The 21,457-nt window shown below is 52.2% G+C and overlaps 1 protein-coding gene across 1 annotated transcript; it reads right to left on the reverse strand.

Moving 5' to 3' along the window:
• Window positions 1-268: 268 nt before the first annotated feature.
• Window positions 269-7,682, reverse strand: LOC123638754 (sodium- and chloride-dependent GABA transporter 3-like). Its single transcript, XM_045552583.1, has 4 exons — window positions 7,466-7,682; window positions 6,605-6,705; window positions 5,598-5,768; window positions 269-2,506 (listed from the first exon to the last, which is right to left on the reverse strand). The coding sequence occupies exons 1-4, from the start codon at window positions 7,680-7,682 to the stop codon at window positions 2,354-2,356; spliced, it is 642 nt and encodes a 213-aa protein (XP_045408539.1). The 3' UTR covers window positions 269-2,353.
• Window positions 7,683-21,457: the final 13,775 nt, after the last annotated feature.

Consider the following 21,457-nt stretch of genomic DNA (forward strand, 5'->3'; position numbering starts at 1 on the left):
CTACTTTACCAGTTGTTGTGAGGATTAGAGATCACTTTAGTAAAGCACCAGGCAGACCAGGCGAGGGGTGGACACAGGAACAGGAGGAAGGCTGGGCTCCTGAAACACCCCTGCTTTCACTTTGTTTCCAACTGGCCGTACTGAGTCGAGGCTGCAGCCTCCAAGCGTGGAACTCAGACGGTTTTGCAGGCGTATCATGGAGGTAACAAAAACCAGAAAGAGAAAAATCCAGTGAACAGCACCCTGCTGGGGACAGCCACGCGATAGTTTGTTCATTTCTTTAATTTTTAAAAATGAGTAAGCAGACAATCGTGTGCCCTTTGAATACCCATAACCTTTTTCATTTTTTAATAATACCGTAAATATCTCAGAAAGGATGTATTGTTTCTAATGGATATCAAAAAAGTCATCACAATGATGTGTCCCCTGCCCCACGGTGCCCTCCCCACCCCCAGAGTTACACAATCACTAGTAGGAAATTACAAAAACCAGAAAACAACAGGCAGCCCTCCCCCCTGCCCGCGAGTCGCGTAGGCCAGTCAGGTGTTCGGTGCCGCGTGGCTGCTGCACGGCGCAGGGGTCTGTGCTTCGGAACGAGCTGCTGGTGGAGACCGGGCAGCGGCGGCGGCGGGCAGGCTTCCTCCAGGGACTCGCTGCCGGAGAGCAGATGACGACCACCCGTGCAGGGCACCCAGCTGGGGCCACACAGCTCAGGGAGCCGAGAGGGGGACGGTGGTCTGTCTGTCGAAGCCAGGCAGGCCTGAGCGGTGTGCACAGGGCCGGGGGCGGCTACACCTGGTGTCCCTCCCTGCCTAGAGGGGCACTGGGCATCCCTTTTAGCAAACTTGGACTTCAGAGGGGGGCTGGCCAGACCAGAGACACTGGGAGTTTGGAAACTTGTGGGTGAAAAAACCACATGGGTCCCCTGCCTGGGTCTGCAAGAAGCTCACATTTCCACCAGACCAAACCGGGAACACACAGGAGAAGGAAAAAGCATGCACCTTCCCCGGCCCTCAGAGCGCAGACACCAAGGCAGAGGCTGACGTAAGGTCCAGTTGGAAAAGCAGAGCGGTATGGGCCAAAGAGTCTGCGGCCAGGGCGGAGGGGAGTGACACCAGCCCCTGCAGACCCCGGATGCCCGTTCTCCCTCCAGCAAGAGCAGGCGCTTCTCAGTCCCCTGGCGACAGAGGCAGGTGGGAAGGGGAAAGATCTGAGGGGCACGATGGTGGGGTTGGGGAGGGGACAGCAGGAGGGAGAAGAGGTGGCCAGGGACAGGGAAAGGCCTGCGGAGGACACCAGGTGTCAGGCTCCACTGTAGCTCCCCGGAGGAAGAGACTAAGACATAGATCCTGGTCGGGCAGCTGCAAGAGTAGACGGCGCCTCCTGGCCCAGAACGCCAGCCCTGCTGAGGGCGGGGAGAGGGAACTGGGGGTGAGAGCAGAGGACCGGGACGGAAGGCAGGCCAGGCCATGGGGCTGAGGACCCACTGGGCACCAGAGAGCAGGGCTGCTCCCAGATGAGATAAAACTAGGGCTTTAGGGGAAAACACACATCCCTACCATTTCATTTCCATGATAATCTTGATTTTAAATAAGCAGGTGGGGAGGGGAGCGGGGAGGGCTGAGATTATTGCCTGCAAATCTCCAAAAGAGGCCAAGATCAAAGGCAGGTCCTGCAGCCAGCAAGGCATGCAAAGAGAGTCCCTACGGGAACACCCCATCCAGCCCTCCCCCAATTTGGGACTTAGGGAAACTGAGGCACAGAGAGGGGAAGGGAAGGGAGTGGCCAAGGTCACTTAGTGGGATCAGGGTGGCGGGGGTGGGGGGCAGGGGGACTTTGGGACCTTTTTTCTCTGCCCCACAGCTTTGACCTTGCTGTCTGCAAACCCACTGCCCTTGGGAAAGGGAAGGTTTAGGACGAGCTCTCCCTGGGGGCATGGAGGAGGGGTGGCTGCCCATGGTCGCAGACAGGGACCCAGAACGCTTGGTTAAAAGGCTGACAGAGGAGGACAGGCACCGCTCCCCACCCCACCTGCCCCACAACCCAAGTATAAAAGTTTTACAATATTATACACTTTTTCCTAACCCCTAGAAAACATTGATTAAAACTGCCCTAGGACAAGAAAATGTTGCTATTTGCTGTACAGTATTATCTCTTCGCAGTGGTTACTTCCACGATGACAGGGGCGAGGAGAGGAATGTGACTTGAAACCAGAGTGTACGGTGGCCACCTGCAAATTAACGTGTTAATAAATCATGTGCAAAGGAGCAAGCCCTACCATTAGGAGAAGCACGTGTCTCAGGTATTCATTTACACGCGGGGGAAGGAGGGGGACCCGGTGGCAGGCGGCGGCTCAGAAGTGCGTCTCCTTCTCTGTGATGGTGGCGATGGCCCCGTCGCCCGTGAGTTTGGCGTCACAGTCATTAACCGTCACCGTCCGTGGGCCTGCCCCAAGCTTGCCCCGCATTTTCAGGTCAGCGCTGGGGATGGTCAACTTCCGGAATTTCTAGATGGTTGGAGGGAGAAGAGCCGTCTGAGATTAGCTGCCAGGGTGCTGGGGTCGGCCTCGGCCTCTCCCACCCGCACGAGGGGGAAGCCTTGGTGTTGTGGGGTCGTCAGACGGAGGTCGGGGCCCCAGCCCTGCCACTTACAGCCCCGTCCCGATGAATGGCCTCCCTGGGCCTCAGTTTCGCCCTCTGGAAAGTGGGGACAGTGCAGGTCCCGCTCCCGGTGTTAGGTGAGGAGTACGGAGACGGCATGTGGAGTACCTAACCCTGCACCTGGCCTGTGGAAGGCACCTGGGACCCAGAGCTGACATCAGGGCCATGCATGGCTGCGTCCCCTTCCCTCTGCTGAACACCGGGCAGCTGGGGTTTGGGTCACTGCTTGGCCACTCACTGCACTGTCCTCATCTGTGCAGTGGGACCACAGGGCCTGCCTGCAAGGGCTGCTGTGAGGTGAGTGATGAGGCACCTCTAGGGCCGTCTGTGGGGCCATTGCGGGATAAATGGGTGCATTTTCCACAAAAGGGTGCCATCGTGCCAGGGCAGTGTGTGGCAGGTGTGGCGCGCTCTGCGCTGTGCCCGAGGGCAGGACCTTGAGCGCCAATCCCGGCGTGCCCGGCCTCAGGCCGCCTTGCAAAGCGCCCGCTCCGAGGCGGGCAGGGCTGCCGGCCCCACTCCGAGACTCCTGCCGCCTCCGCCCTGCCTCTCAGACCACAGGGGGCCCCTCAGCGCAGCTTCATCTGTGCTCCCCAGGACCCGCAGGAGAAGACTCTGGGCCAGGATTTGGGAGACCCTCTCTGGCCATGAACCCTTTCCCAAGGGGGGGCCGCAAAGACTTTGGAGTGGCTCATTTCTCAGGATCAAGTTCTGTTTTCTCTCTCGGATCCTGCCATGCCTAAGAGGCTGAACCTACACTGATTGAATCCTAATCCTCGTAGGATTAGTGAGTGGAGTCACCTGTGCTGATTAATAGGCGCCTCCTGTGGCCAGCACCGTGCCGGGAGCGATGCAGACCAGCGGGGCACGGGCTCTGGAGCCGGGAGCCAGGGTTTGTGTCCCAGCCCCACCACCCAGCATGGGCAAGAAGCTTGACCCTCTGTGCCTCTGTCTCCTTATCTGTAAAAGGGGGACAGTAATGGTACCCGCCTTCCAGGGTCTCATGAGGCTCAGATTAGCAGACTTAGCACAACACTAACATGTCATCCCTGTTGGTACGATGCGTCCCCAGAACAACTCCGCCTCCCTCCAGATCTCTCCTGTCTGTCAGCAGAACCTTGTGGGAACTGAGGCTCAGGGAGGGGAACAAACCCGCACAAGCGCTTTTGGGAAGGAAGGCCTGGAAACTGGGCTGACCCCTCTAAAGAACTCACTCCCTTTAAGAAGCCCTGCTGTCTGAGTCAGCAGGCATGCGCTTAGGGACATGGAGGGGACCTAGGAAAATAGTCCCTCCCCTCCCTCCCACACCAGGTCTGAGATCATCTCCTGGATTTACCAGGAGACACCGGGCATTTCTGAACACCAAAAAGCCGCTTGGAAGTTCAGACAGGGCCCTTCCAGTGGTGGAGGTTTAAATGCCCCGGGTCAGCTCCCCTCTGGACATGTGTGGCTGGGATCAGAACCAACCGGCTGCCCTTGGCCAAACTCCCTACGGGCACCAGGGAGCCTGACTGGCCCTGGGGCACGAGCAGGGAGGAAGGGACCTTCCCTCCTGGCTTGCTCCTTCTGGCCAGACGCACGGGTCTTCCAGAGCCAGGCGCCCCGGTGGGGGTGGGCAGGGGGCTGCATGCAGCTGACTCTGGGCTGGAACTTGCATTCAGGCTCAGTGCAGACCCACTCCCGTCTCCCTCTGGCCTTGGCCTGGGAGGCTAAGGTCAACTCCTGCAATCCCTGGGGTGAGGCCCCACAGAGGAGTGCAGCCAGTCCAGCAGAGGACGCTGAGGCAGCGAGGCTCCAGGGACAAGACCACAGACTCCAGAGTCTCTGCTTTACTATTCAGAGGCTGTGTGCCCTTGAGCAAGTGCTTCTCTGTGCTTCAGTTTCCTCATTTGTGGAGACAAAGAGAGTCTCCCCCTCACAAGATTGCTATGAGGATTAAATGACTCAGTATGTGTAAACTGCTTAGAAGAGTGGCACACAGCAAACACTCCGCTGAAAGCCCCTCAAGCCATCTGACCGCTGGAGGTCAGCTAGAGAGTGTGTGCCCTGCAGTGAGGGCTTGGGTTGACGTGCACTCTGCCACAGGAGACCACACCTGCACGAGTCCAGTGGTGTGAAATGTCCAGATGTCTAGAACAGGCGAATCCACAGCGACAGAGAGATTAGTAGTTGTCTGGGATGGGAACAGGTGTTAACTATTCCCTGGGCTCCAGGGATCTTACTGGGGAGATAACACTACTCTAAAACTGACTTATGGTGATGATTGCACTATGTGGAAAACTACAAAAAATTATTTAGTTGTACTCCTGAAATGGGCAAATTTTACATTATCTAAAACAAACTTTGATGAAATTATTTTTAAAAACTTGGTCTGCTAACTTTTGGCTGTATGATCAATCTTTGGCAAGTGACTTCATTTTTCTGAGCCTCAGTTTCCCTCACCAGTTAAATGCAGAAAATGATGCCTATTAGCCTGGTTTGCTGTGAGGACTACAGGAGACACAGCAGGTCGAGAGCCTATCATGGCGACGACACAGGATGGGTGCTCCCACATGTCGGATGACCAGGATTAGCGGAACAGCAAGGGCTGACACTGGGCACCCTCTGGGCCAGCACGTGATCAAAGTGCTTTCCCTACATGAACTTGCTGAGTTCTCACAACCTCTAAACCTTAGGTACTGCTGTTATTCCATTTTACAGGCAGGGAAACTGAGGCTGAGCTCCTAGAAATTCAACCCCAAGGCCACATGGAGACACCTACAACACAACCATGGTGGTGAATGCCCCCGGGAGGGGCCTGCTGCAGCTCCCCTGCGAGGCAGGTGGGGGCACCTTTTCATCGCGCTGGTTGTTCGGAGGAGGAAGCTGAGACCTGGGACGTGCCCACACCCGCCGGCCCTCCCAGGCACAGCTGGCCCGTCCTCCTGGCTGTCTCACCTCGGGCAGCGTCCCCTCCGTCTTCCACAGCTGGAGGAAGATCCAGAGCGGGATGCAGAGCATGGAGGACAGGGCCATGAGCCAGCCGATGCCGTAGCCCCAGGCCGGGTAGGTGTACACGTTGTTGTACTTGAGCGGCTTGTACTTGACCAGGAAGAAGATGAAGATGCCCTGTGGAGAGATGGAACAGAAGTCCCTGGGGACGGGCGCAGTGTCCAGGCTCGGGGCTGTGGGAGGCCAGCAGGGGAGAAGGTCACCCCATCTGACAGCCTTAGAGAGGCGAGCCCCTGGCCCGGGACCACAGCGCCACACACCCAGGGAGCGGACCCCGGGCCCCAGACTCCTGGGGTCCTGGAACCCAGTGACAATGGCGGGCAGCCAACCATGTCTTCGTTGTTACCATAGAACAGGGTGCCTCCTGTCCCCCCACCGCACCCCCAGGAGCCTCTTCTTCCCCCTCTGCCCACTACGAATGTTCGCATTTTCCTGGTTACTCCCTGGGGCTGGGTTTCAGAGCCGCCTCGCAGATCCATGGTGGTCTGTGAAGAAGCTCTGAGACACTTCAAGGGCCCAGAAGCGGGTAAAGAGTGATGGGCTGTTTTTGTTTTTTTTCTAATTAAACGTCTGCTCTCAAAGGCTCCTCTGTGGTCTGGTCTCAGGGACAGAATGTGTACCCCGATGTCCCCCTCAGCTCTGCTGCCTTCGCAGTTAACAACGAAGCAAGACCTTCCTGCTCACAGAATCCCAGCCGAGTGGGTGGGTCCTGGTGACCAGTTCGTGCTCGCAGAGTCCGAGGCCCCGAGGAGGGCAGCGACTTGCTTGTGGTCACAGAGCAAGCTGGCAGGGCTGGGATTTCAGGAAGTCTCTGCCCTCGTTAGGCCGGAGCCTGTCCCCACGGCTCTAGCTTTGCCAGGACCCACGGGGACATCAGCCTCGGCAGGGCTGGGGGCTGCGGAGTGGGAAAGTGGCGGGTGGATGGCTGGAGGGGGCTCCTGTGGGGTCCTTACCGCGCAGATCCCGGGGGTCACGACCTTCCAGCACCACTTAATGAGCGACAGTGGCCGGTAGCCAATCATGTCTTCGATGTTATCATAGAACCGGTTGCTTCCTGTGCAGAATAAATCAGAAGGTCGCACACACGGCCCAGAGAACTTCTGAGGTGACCCAGGGGAAGGGCTAAGACTGTTTGTTTCCCCCAGCTGGGGACAGAAAAATGGCGGCATGGACCTTATTTATGGCTTAAAAAATGACCAAGTCGTTAGTATGTGAGGTTTCGGAGTCAACTGCAGTAGGAGGGAGTCCAGCCCCACACTGGGGAGAGAGAGCGCTCCCGGCCTCAGGCAGTTGGGCCCAGATGAGGAGGAGATTCTGGGAGACCCCTGGGGACAGGGAGGGGAGGTGGCTCAGGGCAGGGGCCTGGCAGGTTGCCTGGAGCAGAGTGGCCCACAGGGCTGTTCCCGGGCTGTACTCCAGGCAGGAGCACCTGCACAGCACCCAGCAAGCCTCACCCACCCATTCAGTTTGGGGACTGGAGGACGAGGGGACGGTGTCTGTTGGGGCCAGGCGCCACACTGGCGGCTGTGCCTACGTTATCTCCCAGCTGGAAACGTGGTGATGACGACTCCATTTTACAGGGGAAACCGAGCCTCAGGGGCAGAGCCCAAGGTCACATTGCCCAAGGCCCGAGCACCCCCTGCGCTGTGGGTCTCCCGACAGTGGCAGAGCCAAGGAGTCCTTGAAGAGGAGGAGGAGGAGGCCGACACAGACAAAGAGAAGCCCCGGAGAACCACAGCCCACCAAAGCCCTGGAGGCCTGTTCCTGGGCACCGGGCGGGCAGCGGGGGCGTGCAGGGCCCGGCCCCTACTCACCGTACACCCAGCCGATGCAGACGCACTCGAAGATGGCCACAAAGAGAAGGCACATCCCACTGGCCGCGTAGGAGTCAAAGAGCTGGAAGATGTACATGCCACCCTGCAGGTGGCAGGACAGGTATGTGGACACACGGGAGAGCGGGGCCAGCCTGCGGAGGGCCCCTCGCTCTGCAGCAACCGTCACCCCGGAGCCTGCGTCCCCTGGTCTGGACATCTCACCCTCTCATCTGGCAGCACCCTAAGACCCTGTCCTCTAGGGGCTGCTAGAATTGTGGATGGTTTGTCTCATCTCAGCCCTCACTTCCCCACTCCCCAGGGCCGGAGACGACCCAGAAAATCTGAGACTTGAGGTGGGGACGCCCAGCACCTCTCCCTAGCTGGCTACAACAGCCTCCCCCTCCTATCCTCTCACTTGCCATCTTCTAGAGGAACCTTTCTCTGAATGCGCAAATGCAACCATGTCACCCTAGAGTTGAAAGTGACCCTTGGGCTCCCTCCAGCCTGCCAGTCAGGGTCACTGCCCTCTTTCTTGGCCTCACCGATGCTCCCACAGCCACCCTTGAGATGCTCCCTCCTGGACAGACCATGGGCTAGTCTCACCTCTGTGCCTTTGCACATGCTGTTCCCTTTCACTAGGTAAGCTCCTTCAAAGCTCAGATCCAATGTCACCTCCTCCAACAAGCCCTCCTTGACAGCCTCATTCTTTGGGCCTCTAAAGCAAGTTTTATGGACTCACAGTTTTCAAAAAAGTGCCCCCCTGTAAGCTGCTCTATTAGCTCTAAGCTCCCACTGAGAAGGCCCCACACAACTGCTCTTCTTTATGTCTCCAGCCCTCTGCACTGGGCCTGGTGCACAGTAGGTCCCCGAGAAACGTAAGTTGGATTGTATGGCGTGTGAGCTGCAAGGGGGAAGAACTCTGAGAGGCATGTCCAGAGTGGGGTCCCAGTGTCCGGCCCAGGACGCGGCACGCAGGAGGTGTGCGGCCTGTCTCTGTGGGTGAAGGGACACTGTGGGCTGGATCTGCAGGTACAAATCTGAGATGCTGACGCTCGGTGAAGTCCTGCGAGGTGTGAGCTCAGCTGGCCACAGTTACCGGGGAGGCTCTCTAGGAGGGATGGGGGGTGTCTGGGTGAGGAGGGAGGGAAGTCCAGCTAAAGACGTGGGGAGAGTCGGGATCTGTCAAGACCATCTTTATATCACAACAAGGGTCCTTAGGGGATACAGTGAGGCACAGGGGAATGACAATGTAACGAGCTAGGAGGAGGGTCTGAATGCCAGGACAGTGGGTTGGGTTAAGAGGCCAGAACGAAGCCTGGACAGCCTCCTGTGACTCTGCCATGGGGACATGCTTGGAATTAAGCTTCCCCTCTGTGCTCCCATAGACCCCCGGGCCTCCTAGCGTGCACGGACCCCACAGCCCGGGACTGTTTGCTTCTTCCTTCATCTCATCAGCCAGGTCTGGGAGAACATCTCCACACCCACAGGGCCAGACAGAGAATACAAATGAGGAAAGGGCCGGTGTGACACCAGGGAGTGGTGAAGACTGCGGCCAACTGGAGAGCACTGGCCCCACTTGGCCACACAGCACTGGTCTGGAAGACACCAGAAATCCAGATTCTCATGGGAAATTTTTCTTTCTTTTAATTGTTGGCAACTTTTCATGTTAAAAAAAACTCAGTGAGGGCTATGGATCTCTGGGCAGCGTCTGGTCTGGGCCTCCCATCTGCGATGCGACAGTGGGTATTCAGGTCTGTGGGATCAGGAGCAGGTCTGAGGCACCTCTGTGGCAAGCTCTGGGCTTGGCTGTCTGAGTGAAAACCTAAGACCCGCCCCCCCCCCATTGCTCTCCTCCATGAACATCATACATCAAAAAAGAACAAAGAAACCCCTAACACAGGCTCTGTTCTAACTGCTTCTCTTGCCTCAGTCCAGTCGGTTCTTCACAGTGCAATTACAAAGGAGGTGCTATTGTCACCCTCAATGTTCATGTGGGGAAACTGAGGCACGGGGCGTTGACAGCACCTTCTGCAGGTCATCCAGCCAGCTAGCCAAGGGCTGAGGAATGCCCCAGGTGGTCTGGCTGCAGAGCTGTACTCTTAACCACCCGCCACACTGCCTTGGTGGCAGATAAGAAATTTGTACCCTATTTTTCCCCCTAGAGCTGAGCTTTAAATGTGTATAAATGAGGGAGAAGTTTCTGCCAGCAATTACCACGAAGGCCAAGGTGACATGGCCCATTTGGCAATTTGAACTTCCCTGGTGCAACTGCTCCCAGATATTCCTCCGTGGAGGTGGAAGGTTGGCACGTGAAGCCCAGTGTCTGCCGACTAACGGTCTCGGGTGGCTGCAGCGCCAGCTCCCTGATGGCCCCTCAGGGGCCACGAGCTGCCCCTTGGGCAGATCCAAGGCCTCAGGCAGAGGGTGGGCATCCCAGACTCTGCAAGCCGGGGGCACCAGGGGCAGGTGGACCAGCAGGCTCCCCACCTGCCCGCTCCAAGCCAGCAATGCCCCTGCCGTGCCAACGCTTGCTCTTCTTGTATCCCATCCCCGTTAGCCTCTTTAACGCATCAGTTTAACCCTCCAATTTGTATGTGACAAAAGACTCTACTTTGCATAATTAACCAGCGCTTAATGAGGCCCTGCTCATGGCAGCACCCAGGGCCCTGCCTGGGAGAGGTGAGGGGGGAGCTGGGAAACACCACACCATTCATTTGCTCCAGCGCTGATTATCCCTCTCATTAATGTGACAATGACTAGGAGCAGTGGCAATCCCAGGCACTGTGCACCGAGCACCCACCCCGTGCCAGGCCCTGAGCTGGCTCTGAGGGCACGAAGCCCAACAAAGGCCGGTCCTGTTCTCGTGGACCGCGAGGGCTGGGTGGGGAGACAGGTGAATGCGGATGGCAGGTAACGGATCGCAGTGGTGAGGGGGGCAGGTGGAGCTGGGAACGAGGCGCTGAGGGAAGGCAAGCAGAGGAGGCTTCCAGGAGGCGGCAGCACTGGAACTGGGAAGTGCGAGACGAGTAGGTTCAACAAGGTGGCATCAGCCCAGATGCTCCCTAGGCTGAACTCAGTGTCACAGCTGCTGCTTTTATGGATTCTGGTTCCCTGATTTCTTTCCACATTTCTTGCAAAACCTCTTCTCGTCTCTAGGCAACAGTTTTTGGGATTTTTTTTTTTTAACTTTTTAAATTAATTGTCTGCATGTGAGGAGAAAGATACCTAATCTCACCTTCCCAAGATACTAGAGGAAGTATTTATTTGACAGGATGGCTGCCGGAGGGTAGAGACACATGGCTTCATCAGACAGTCCTAACCTGGGGCTCACGGAGAACAGGGACGCACAGAGGGCCGGGGCTGGGACACACGGTGCCCGAAGGTGCCAGATATCACCAAGGAGGCCTGTTCTCAGAGACACCCAGGAAAGCCTGCTTTGAACGTGAGACCAATGATAGGGAACTAAGTGAGGGGCTGGGGATGACCCTGTCCCCTGCACCCAGGAGTTACTCTGGGGCATGGGCTGGCAGTCACGTACTCATGCTTGCTAGACAAAGTGAGTTCTGTTCCCCCTGTTAATAACAGAGTGCCCTTCAGCTGAGCACTTACACACGAAGACCTCGTGCTAAGGGCGTCGCGAGAACCTCTATTCAATTCTCACAGTGACCCACTAGGAAGAGAACTACCCTGAGTGGCGGAGAAGGTGCTAGACCTGCCCAGGGTCACACAGCTGGTCACCCTGAGAGCTGGGAGTTGCTGTCCACCTGCTTCACCCTCGTGCGGCACAGACGCCACTCACCTCCGTCAACATCACGAGGCCCAGGAAATAGGAGACAACCGACAAGGCCAGGATGAGCAGCTCCCGCCGGTAGCCCCTCCGGAAGACCTTGGGGTACATGTCCACCACGGCTGTCACGAGGCTTTCCACGCACACAAACTGGGGGGGAGACACGATGGTGTGAAACCCAAGATAAAGGCCATTCCTGGTGGCCCTGGCGCCGGGCAAGCACAGCGGGCCTGGCCCTGGGCTTCCTCCCCCCCCAGGGCCTCACCTGCCCCCCACACTCACGCGCACGGACGGAGGGTCTGAGAACGACAGCCCCAGCACTAACGGAGCTCCGGCATGTCCATGTAACAGATGAGGACACCAGCCCTGGAGGTGACCTGCCCAGGGTCACTCCGCAAGGAAGCGGCAGCAGGACTTGAACTGGGGTCTCCAGACTCCAAATCTAGTGCTCTTCCTTCTGCCCCCTGCTGTCACATGCCTATGTGCCGGGCCCTGTGCTGGGGTCAGCTATTCACACGAAGCCCAGCCCCTGCCCTTGGGGCAAGACTGGAGTCTCTGCTCAGTCCTGTGGTTTCCAGGGGTGTGACGGCTCCTGCCCTTTGCTCCTGGTGGGCAGGCGCCTCTCTGCTGGGAGGAGGACACCCAGAGCCGAGCCAACAGCCAGCTCTGTGTCTTTGCTGTGAGTCTCTGGGCTCCGGCCGCACCGTGCAGGCAGTGCTGGCTGAGGCTGAGCCGCTGAGCACCTGCATCCTGGGTGCTGAGCACAGGGCCAGACACACGGTATCTGCCCAACTCCTACCCACCCATCAACACCCAGCCCAAGCATCCTTGACACACCAACCACCGCCTCCTCTGGTTCTCCTGGGATTGGGGGCAGATCTCCTGCATGAACCTTTTCCTGACCACTCCTCCTCGCCCCCCACTCAGAGAGAACAGACCCTCCTTCTACACCCCGAGAAGACCTCCTGCCCCTGGCGACCCTCACTTGCTTGCATGTGTCTCCTTAAAAGCAAGTCAGAGCCTGGAGGGCAGGGGCCACATCACTTCCATCCATTTCCAGTGTCCAGCACAGGGCCCCTGGCACAGAGGACAGGCTCAGAAAATGTTCAGTAAATGAATCACAGTAATGATGACAGTGATGACAACAGCGAGCACACAGTGCTTGCCACGTGCCAGGCTGTTCTAGGCAGTTAACATATACTCATTCATTCACTCTGCACGTGGCACGTACTATTATCATCCCCACTTTGTAAATGAGGACTCAGAAGCATAGGGGAGTATGCAACCTGCCCAGGGTCACACAGGTGTTAAGTGGCAGAGCCTGAGTTTGAACCCAGCAATCTTGTTCTAGAGGCTGGGCTGGACCCACTGCATGGCCCTGCCTCCAGGGAGGGAGGGAGGAGGGCTCAAGGGCACAGAAGCTTAGGGGAGTAAGTAACTTGCCCAAGGTCAGACAGGGAGATTCACTTCTACCTCTTCTACCTCCTCGGGAAAGGCATTTCCATCCTCACTGTGCAGACAAAGGGGATGAAGCACAGAGAGGTGCAGTGACTATCCCAAAGTCACACAGGTGGCAAGAGTTGTGGACCTGGGACTCAAACCCTGCCCTGACTCCAGAGCCCAGGCTGCCCTGCTCGGCCTTTCTCCAGGGTGGCGGGGAAGGCAGGGGATGGGACTCAAGAGAGGCTGTTGATCTGGGATTGAAACTGAAGAGACATCAGAGGGTGTGGACTGACAGGCAGACAGGCCTGGGAGCATGTCCCAGCAAGGCACTCTGTCTCTGAGCCTCAGTTTCTCCCACTGTAAAGTAGAGGCAACGACAGGGGCCCCCAGCCCGTGCGGTCACTGAGACGATGAACTGCGAACGGGGCCAGGCACACAGTAAGTGCAGCGTGCCCGGGGTGGGCAGAGCAGCCACCCGCCCTCTGTGCCAGGCCAAGGACCTGTCTGTGCGCCGGGGCCCCGGCCGCCTCCTTGGCCAGGCGGGCCTGTCCTGCCAAGCACAAGCTGCCGATCCCCGAGGCCTCTGCCCGTGACGGCAACAGCAAGAGGGAGGGTTATCAGCGGAAACACCCAGAGACTGAGCGGCTCGGCTCGGCGGTTTCTGGGAAGCCATTCAGGGGAAGAAATGGGACGTGGCTGGGTTGACAGACATGTCAGCGTGGGGTTCGCGCAAGGTCAGGGGTGGGGTGGCACCTCACCAGGCCTGCTTGGGCACTGTCCCCACAGGCCTGGCCAGGCGAGTCTCACCACGTCACCTGGGGGCCGGGGCCTGCCTGCTGTGCCCGTGCTGCCTTGTTAAAACGCGTCCCTTGCCTGCGGAGCCTCCCCTCCCACCTCAGCGCTGGCTGGCTGGAGACCCCCATCCGACGGCCGGGCCGCTGCTTTGGCCGGAAGAAGAGCTCTGGGGCTCGTAGGGAAGCCAGCTGCGATCAATGGCAGGGCCAAGGGCGGGTCTGGGGACTGAGGGGGGTAGTGGGGTCCCCGGGGGCAACAGGGGCGAGGACTGCGGCGTGCTCGGAGCGGCGGGTGGGCTCAGCGCATGTGCACCGTGTGGAGACACAGGGCACGACCAGTTCTCAGCCTACGCCCTCCACGGGGGAAGGAGGCTGCTGGGGGGTCAGCGAGGGGCCTGAGGGGGGCTGAGCCAGGGGCAGGCCAGGGGGGTGGGGGGCAGGGCTGGTGCTACTGAGGGGCCAGTGGCCGCCTGGGGCCTGTCACGGTGGCCCCAGCACAGAGATGGAGGAAGGGAGAGAAAGTGCTTTACTGTCCCCGTGTCCTGAGTGACTGGGTTGGGACAGCGTGCTGTGGGGCCCTCCTGGCCGTGAACCACAGCCCACGTTGCCGGGCGAGCTGCCGGGCAGGTGTGGTTCAGCAGCGTGGAAGTATCTAGCATAGTTTTCAAAGCTGGAACTGGAAATTCCCACTAAGGAAAACTGTCTGGGAAGGCTGGAGGGGCTGAGCAGATGTGTTTGTGGAGCCCACCTGGTGGGCGGGGTGGCGCTGGGAGGAAAGCAGGGGGCAGTGAGGGTGGCCGTCTGGGCCCTGACGCCGGGGCCAGGGGCGGTGGCCAGGCTTGGGGAGCCACCCCTAGGAGTGGTGTCCGTCGGCGCTGCCCTCCCAACCCGGGCTCCCCTCCCCCTGCCCCTTACCTGGCTGTCCAGCCCCAGGAAGATGAGCATCATGAAGAACAAGGTGGCCCACAGTGGGGAGAGAGGCATCATGGTGACAGCCTTGGGGTAGGCAATAAAGGCCAGGCCGGGGCCTGGAGGGAAGGAGAGAGAAAGCTGCCGGGTGGGGTCCAGTCCCTCATTCCATTGCTATTTTAACCTGACATTTACTGAGTGCCTCCTCTGTGCCTGTCACTCAAATCGCTTCAGTCTCCTAGCCGCCCCAGTGGCCGGTGCTATTCTGATGCCCATTTTACAGATGAGAAAATGGAGGCAAAGGCAGGTAAACAAGGGTCTGGAAAGAGCAGGATTCCAACCCAAGTTGGTCTGACACATGGACCTTCCTCTGGACAGACCTGTCTCTACTGTTCTCATGCAACAGGGTGCAGTTTCTTGTTAAAATGCCCACACAGAAATTCTGATTTGGTTTGTTTAGGGTGAAGCAAGGACGAGGCGCCTGGTGGCTCTGATGTAGGTGGTTAGGGGTCCAGGCTTGGAGAAATGCTGTTCCACCCAGACTGCCTCTTCCTTTGGGTTCTTCTCTCATTTCCCAGGTCCACACGACCCACTTTGGCTGCTGCAAACAGAGGGCTTGGTTAGCGTGTCCTCGAGAGTGAACTTTCTTAATGTTAGTGGAGAGGCCCTTGATGTTCTAGCCCCGTAGCACAGTGGTCAAGAGCACAGGCTCTGTAGCCAGAGGGCCTGGGTTCAAATCCCGATTCTTTCATTGGTTACTGTGATCTATGTCTCTGTTTCCTGAGCTGAAAAACGGGGATAATAAAGTCCTACCTAAAAAGGTCAGTGAGATGGTACAAAATACGGATAATAAATAAGGGCAGTGAGATGGCATAAAATACGGATAATAAATAAAGTCCTACCTAAAAAGGTCAGTGAGATGGTACAAAATACAGAAAGCACTTGAAAGGATAAATGCTTACTAAACCTTAGCTCTGCAGATTTGTTTTTTTACTTTAAATAGCAACTTTATTAAAGTAAAATTTGCATACAATATCCATTCTAAGTTTACAGTTCAAAGAATTTTGAAAAAGTGTATACACCCAGATAACCACACTGCAATCATGATACTGAACACTGCCTTCACCTCCTCGGGCCCCTCTGGAGTCTCTCCATCCCACTCTCCAAGGACTCCTTGGGCAATCATCAGTGTGGTTTTTTTTCACCTCAGTTGAGTTTTGTCTATTCTACCTAGAAGTGGAATAGTTGGGTCATAAGGCAATCATATGTTTAACTTTCTAAGAAATGCCAAACTGATTTCCAAAGTAGCTGTGCCATGTGACAGTTTTACCAGCAATGTTTGAGATTTCCAGTGGCTCCACGTCCTTACCAACAGTTGATATTGTCAGTCTTTTAAATTTAGTCATTACAGTGGGTGTGAGATGTTATATCATTATGGTTTTCATTTACATTTCACTGATACCTAATAATGTTGAGTACCTTCACATATTTATTGTCTACTCATAGATCTTCTTTCATGAAGTGACAGCTTGAGTCCTTTGTCCAATTTTTATTGGGTTGTTTCCTTTTCACTGGGCTGTGAGAATTCTTTATATATTTGGCATATAAATCCTTTATCAGAGGAATATTATGGATATTTTCTCCCAGACTGTGGCTTGCCTTTTCATTTTCTAAATGGTATCTTGCAAAGAGCAGAAGTTTAAAATTTTTGAATTGTTTGTTGCAAACATTGAAAGAAATATAATAGATTTTGTTTACCGTCCTTTATCCTGTGACCTTACTAAGTTCACTTATTACTTTTTTGCAGGTTCCTTAGGATTTTTGACTTGGTCAGTCATGTTGCTTGTTGATAAAGACAGTTTTTATTCTTCTGGTCAATGGTCGTGCTTTTTTTTTTTTTTTTTTTGAGACAGAGTCTCACTTTGTTGCCCGGGCTAGAGTGAGTGCCGTGGCATTACCCTAACTCACAGCAACCTCAAACTCCTGGGCTTAAGCGATCCTACTGCCTCAGCCTCCCGAGTAGCTGGGACTGCAGGCATGCACCACCATGCCCGGCTAATTTTTTTTTTTCTATATATATTTTTAGTTGTCCAGATAATTTTTTTTTAATTTCTATTTTTAGTAGAGACGGGGTCTCGCTCAGGCTGGTCTCGAACTCCTGACCTCGAGCAATCCACCCGCCTCGGCCTCCCAGAGTGCTAGGATTACAGGCGTGAGCCACCGCGCCCGGCCTGGTCGTGCTTTTTATTTCCCTTACCTTACTGCGATCGACAGGCACTCTGACGCCACGCGGCAAAGGAAAGAGCGCACATCCTTGCTTTGTTTTGGATTTTAGTGGCACTCACTCAATATTTAATAACTAGGAAACTAACACTGCTACAATTGCCATTGATTAAGCCACAAATCTTATTCATTTTCTACCAGTTTTCTCCTTTTGACCCTTTTTCTTTCTGTTCCAATATTCCATTCAGAACGCCACGTGCGCTGAATGGTCGTGTCTCTTCAGTCTTCTCCAGCCTGTCACAGCTCCCCAGTCCTGTCCTGTCTTTCACAAACCTGTCATTTTTCATGAGTACTGGCAGTTATTTTGTGGAATGTCTCTTAATATGGGTTTGTCTGATGTCTTCTGATTAGACTAAGACTGTGCATTTTTGTTTTTGTCTTTTTGGCAAGAAACCCACAGAGGCATGCTGTGTCCTTCTCAGAGTATCACATCGGGGGTCCATGTCCGTCAAGTCTTGTCACTGGCGATGCTCACCTTGATCACTTAAGGTTAAGATTAAGTGGTGTCTGCCAGGTTTCTCCACTGTAAAGTTGCTCTTTTTCTCTTTCTAATTGTTAAATATCTTGGAGGGGGAATATATTGAGATTATGGAAATATCCTGTTTCTATTTAAACTCTTGCCCACTGATGTTAGCACCCATTTGTGGATCTTGCCCATGGCCATTATTACAATGGTGTTTGCCTGATGGTGATTTGGTATTTCCCCCATTCCTTCTACATTTATTAATTAGAATTCTTCTGTAAGGAACAGCTGTCCCTTCACCCCACTTATTTATTTATTCAATTATTTATTGATATCAGTTTGGACTCCTGGGTATTTATTCTATGGGTCATAATCCAATACTATCATTATTTTGCTGCTCAAATTGTTCCAGCTTTGGCCACTGGGAGTTCGTTTGGGTTGATTCCTACGTCTTTGTTGACATGCCTCTGCCTTTTTTCTGAGTACTTCCTTATTTTTTTGTACCACAAAAATATTCTAGCTTCATCTTGCCCTGTCCTAGTACTGGCATCAACTGCTTCTCCGAGGAGCTTGGTTTCTTTTACTGGAGATGGTGTTTAGAAACCAACATCTGGGCCCTAGGTGTGTTCACAGCTGTGGAGTAATACTGCTCGCAGCCCTCTCAGCACACAAAGCTGGGAAATATACGTGTATTTGCCCTTGCATACATGCACACATATATTTCTATACCTGTCTATACACATACGAAAACCATGAATTTTAATATACTGATACCACCAATTCCATTAAAGGTAATTCAAACATCTCCACTTCCTTATTTATAACTTCTTCCTCAGAGAGTGCAAAATCTGACCCTAATTATCTGTAATATATTTACCTATTTGTTCAATCCTAATATACACATACAGTACATGCAGGATTCCGAATGCATAGCTCTGTACGAATATAAGTACAGTATAGTCATTTTTGTCTTTTGCCTTATCACAGTATCCAATCAAAATGCTGTTTCTCAAACTTCGATAGCTTGGTCTTTTCGTCCCCTCTCTTCAGTGTGGTTACATTATTCATTTGCGGTACAGCTAGCTTTAGTTGTTACTGTTTTATTCCATTTTGGGTTCCACCACAAAAAGAGATTGCTTATTTCTCTTGGGAGGTGTGGAAACATCGCCCAGAGCCAGAACCAGTAATAAGACGCGCTGGGAGAAGTGCGGCCACCTCCTCATCCCCCCTCCCTCATCCCCACTCCTCCCTTCTTTCCAGCCCTCCCCTACCCCTGAAGGTGACCGTTCTCTTTCGTCTCTCGTTTATCCTTTCTATATTTCTTCTGTATAAATGAGTAGACACATTTTCTCATATCCTCTTCTCACACGAGGAGTAGGATGCTATAAATATTTCCTTTTTAAACCCTTACACACACATACACATGCACACACAGGTGCCATTTAAAAATATTCCTTAATTTCTACTTTCTTGATTATTTTATATTGTAAATGTGTGCTACATTTTCTCAAAGGTTTTTTTCAGCATCAATGAGACAATCTTATGATTTTTGGTAGATCTATTAATATAGTACATAACATTAATGGATTTCCTAGCATTAAACCAACCTTGCATTATTCCTGGACTAAGTCCTACTTGGTGGTGGTATATTACCTTCTTATTGTGATTTTGGATTCTGTTTGCTGATATTTTACTTCATATTTTTGCCTCAATATGCATGAATGATATTGGTCTTAGTAATGTTCTTTCTTTGTATTGTCTTTATCTGGTGTAGGTATCAATGTTATGTATGCTTCATAAAAGGATTTAGGAGGATTTCATTCCATTTAATGCTCTGGAATAATTTATAGTGTACTGGTCCTTGAAGGTTTGGTAGAATTCCTCTGAGAAACTGCCCGAGCATGGTGTTTTGTTGTGGGGTAGTCCCTCAGTAACTTTGTCTTTCTTACATGGAAATTGGACTACTAAAGTGTTTTAAATCAAATACAGTCAACTTAGGTAATCTGTGTTTTCCTAGAAAAATATTCATGTCATCTGTGTTTTCAAATTTATGTGCATAGATGACTATGTTGGGGCTCAAAAAAACCCCCAAAATATGGCACTTTGGCACACTGAGTGCTTTGAGTTAAAAGAAATTAGAAGGCCTCAGAAATAAGCTTCAGAACCAAAGTCTCTCCCTGAACTTACCCCACCCCCTGTCTCTCTAATTCTCTTTCTTTTCCAAAGCACAGGGATTGGGGGGAGACTCTCTCTGGGATTTCCTTATCTCAATAGGGAAGCTTCTTTCCAAAAGAAATGCAATTGCCTTAAGACTCCCTTTCTAGGAATGTCATCAAACAATCTGGAAAAATTAACCATAGATTAACCAGAGAAGAAACTGGGCACCCTCACCTTGCCCAGAAAGACTTTCCATCTATTCTGCTGCAGACAGTTTGGAGAGATTCCCTGGGAGGCTTTATCTGCAGAACAGGATGACCTTTGTTCACAGTGAAATTCTGAGGCTCACCTTATTGCCACCTCCCCCAAGAGCTCAGAAGGACTTTGTCTCAGGACATCTTTCTTTGGGCTCATTCATTTCCCCTGAAAATCGTTTACTCCTAGACCCCCTCCTTTCTCTATGAGGAAGGGCGTATAAGCATCTGGATTTCATTGTGTTATTGGGTAATCATTCTCCTGTGATTCCCCCATGCTATGCCCATTAAACAATTTGTGTGCCTTTTTCTCCTGCTAATCTGTCTATTGTTAGTCATTTCAGCAAACCTGCAGAGAGGCTGGAAGGGAAGCTTAGTCTCTGGCCCTATTACTGCAAATCAGTCTCTCATAATTTTTAAAAGTTTCTTCTACTTCAATGGTAATTTCCCCCCTTGTCATTTCTTACTTTATTTGTATGTTCTCCCTTTTTGTCTTGAGCATCTGATTTGCCTATTTTAGTTTTTTTAAATAAAAAACAACTTAAATTTATTAATTAAATCTATTTTCTATTTTCCACCGCATGAATTTCTGCTTTATCTTATCTTTATCATTTTCTTCTTTGTGCTTTTTTTGGTTCACTTTGTTGTTTTCCTTATTTTTTAGAGAAGGGACTTTTGGTTATTCTTTCATTTTTATTGATAAATGTGTTTAGTATAGTGAGTTTTCTCCAATTGCTAGTTTGTTTCCATCTGTGTCTCCTTGCATCTCATATAGTTTTTGCTTCGTAAAGACTGATGCTGTGTTGTTTGGTGCATATGTTTTCACGTGTGTTGTGAATTGTGGCTTCATTGTTAATTGTGGCTTTTCACATTAAAAAGTGTCCTTGTCACGCTTAATGGTTTTGGGCTTGAATTCTACTTTTTCTGATATCAGCATTGCTATATCATTGTCTGTCTCTTCATTTTTAGCCTTTGTGGATCACTTTGTTTTGGGTACTCCTTTTATATGTAGCATATACTTGGGTCTTGTTTTGTGAGCCAAGTTGAAAACCATTTTCCTTTAATAGGTGAGTTATGCATATCACATTTATTGATTTGATTGATACGTTTGGTCTTAACTCTCTCAAAATATTTTCTAGCTATGTCTATTTTTTATATTTCTTATGTTTCTCTGCAAGATATGTATTTTTTGTTATTTTACTTATAAATTTCTTTTGGCATTTAGGAAGATTTATATTTGTGTTTTAGTGGTTACCTTCATACTTTTACATTTTTAAATTTAGGCCCTTGTTTTCTTATTTAAATCTTTATAATTTTGCTTTTCTGGGTTTTCCTCGCCATTATCCTTTAACACAATCTATTGACTATATAGCAATGAGCTTTTAAAATTTTTCTCTTTCCTTTTCCTCCTCTTTCCAATTTTTAGTAAAATTATTTCTGTTTTGTGACAGTACAAAACATTTCTACATTAGTCCTCTCCCTCTTCCCCACTTTGGTTTCAGTCTTAGATGTACAATTAAATATTTTTAACTGCTCATCATCAGTCCTTTTTCTGAAGTTTCCCTGGTCATTATTGGCTTGAATAAAGCTTACCCTCTAGAAGAGTACTCCACAGGACTCCGAGGGCAGAATTCTCTGAATTCTCATATGTGGAAAATGGGTTTTCTCAGGCCTTGATATTTGAAGAAATCTTGACTAGATATCAAATCTTTGATTCATACTTTTTGTGTGAATTAAAACAAGTTCTGCTCCATTGTTGCCTTGCTTTTTGTATGTTGCTTTTGAAAAGTGTTATGCCAGTCTAATCCTTTTGCCTTTATAAAGTTTTCAGTATTTTCTTTTTTTGCCAGCAAACTTTAAGGGTGCTATATTTATATATGTTTGAGAGCTTAGAGCTTTCCT

The sequence above is a fragment of the Lemur catta genome, chromosome 5 (assembly GCF_020740605.2).
Source record: "Lemur catta isolate mLemCat1 chromosome 5, mLemCat1.pri, whole genome shotgun sequence".
Classification (NCBI taxonomy): domain Eukaryota; kingdom Metazoa; phylum Chordata; class Mammalia; order Primates; family Lemuridae; genus Lemur; species Lemur catta.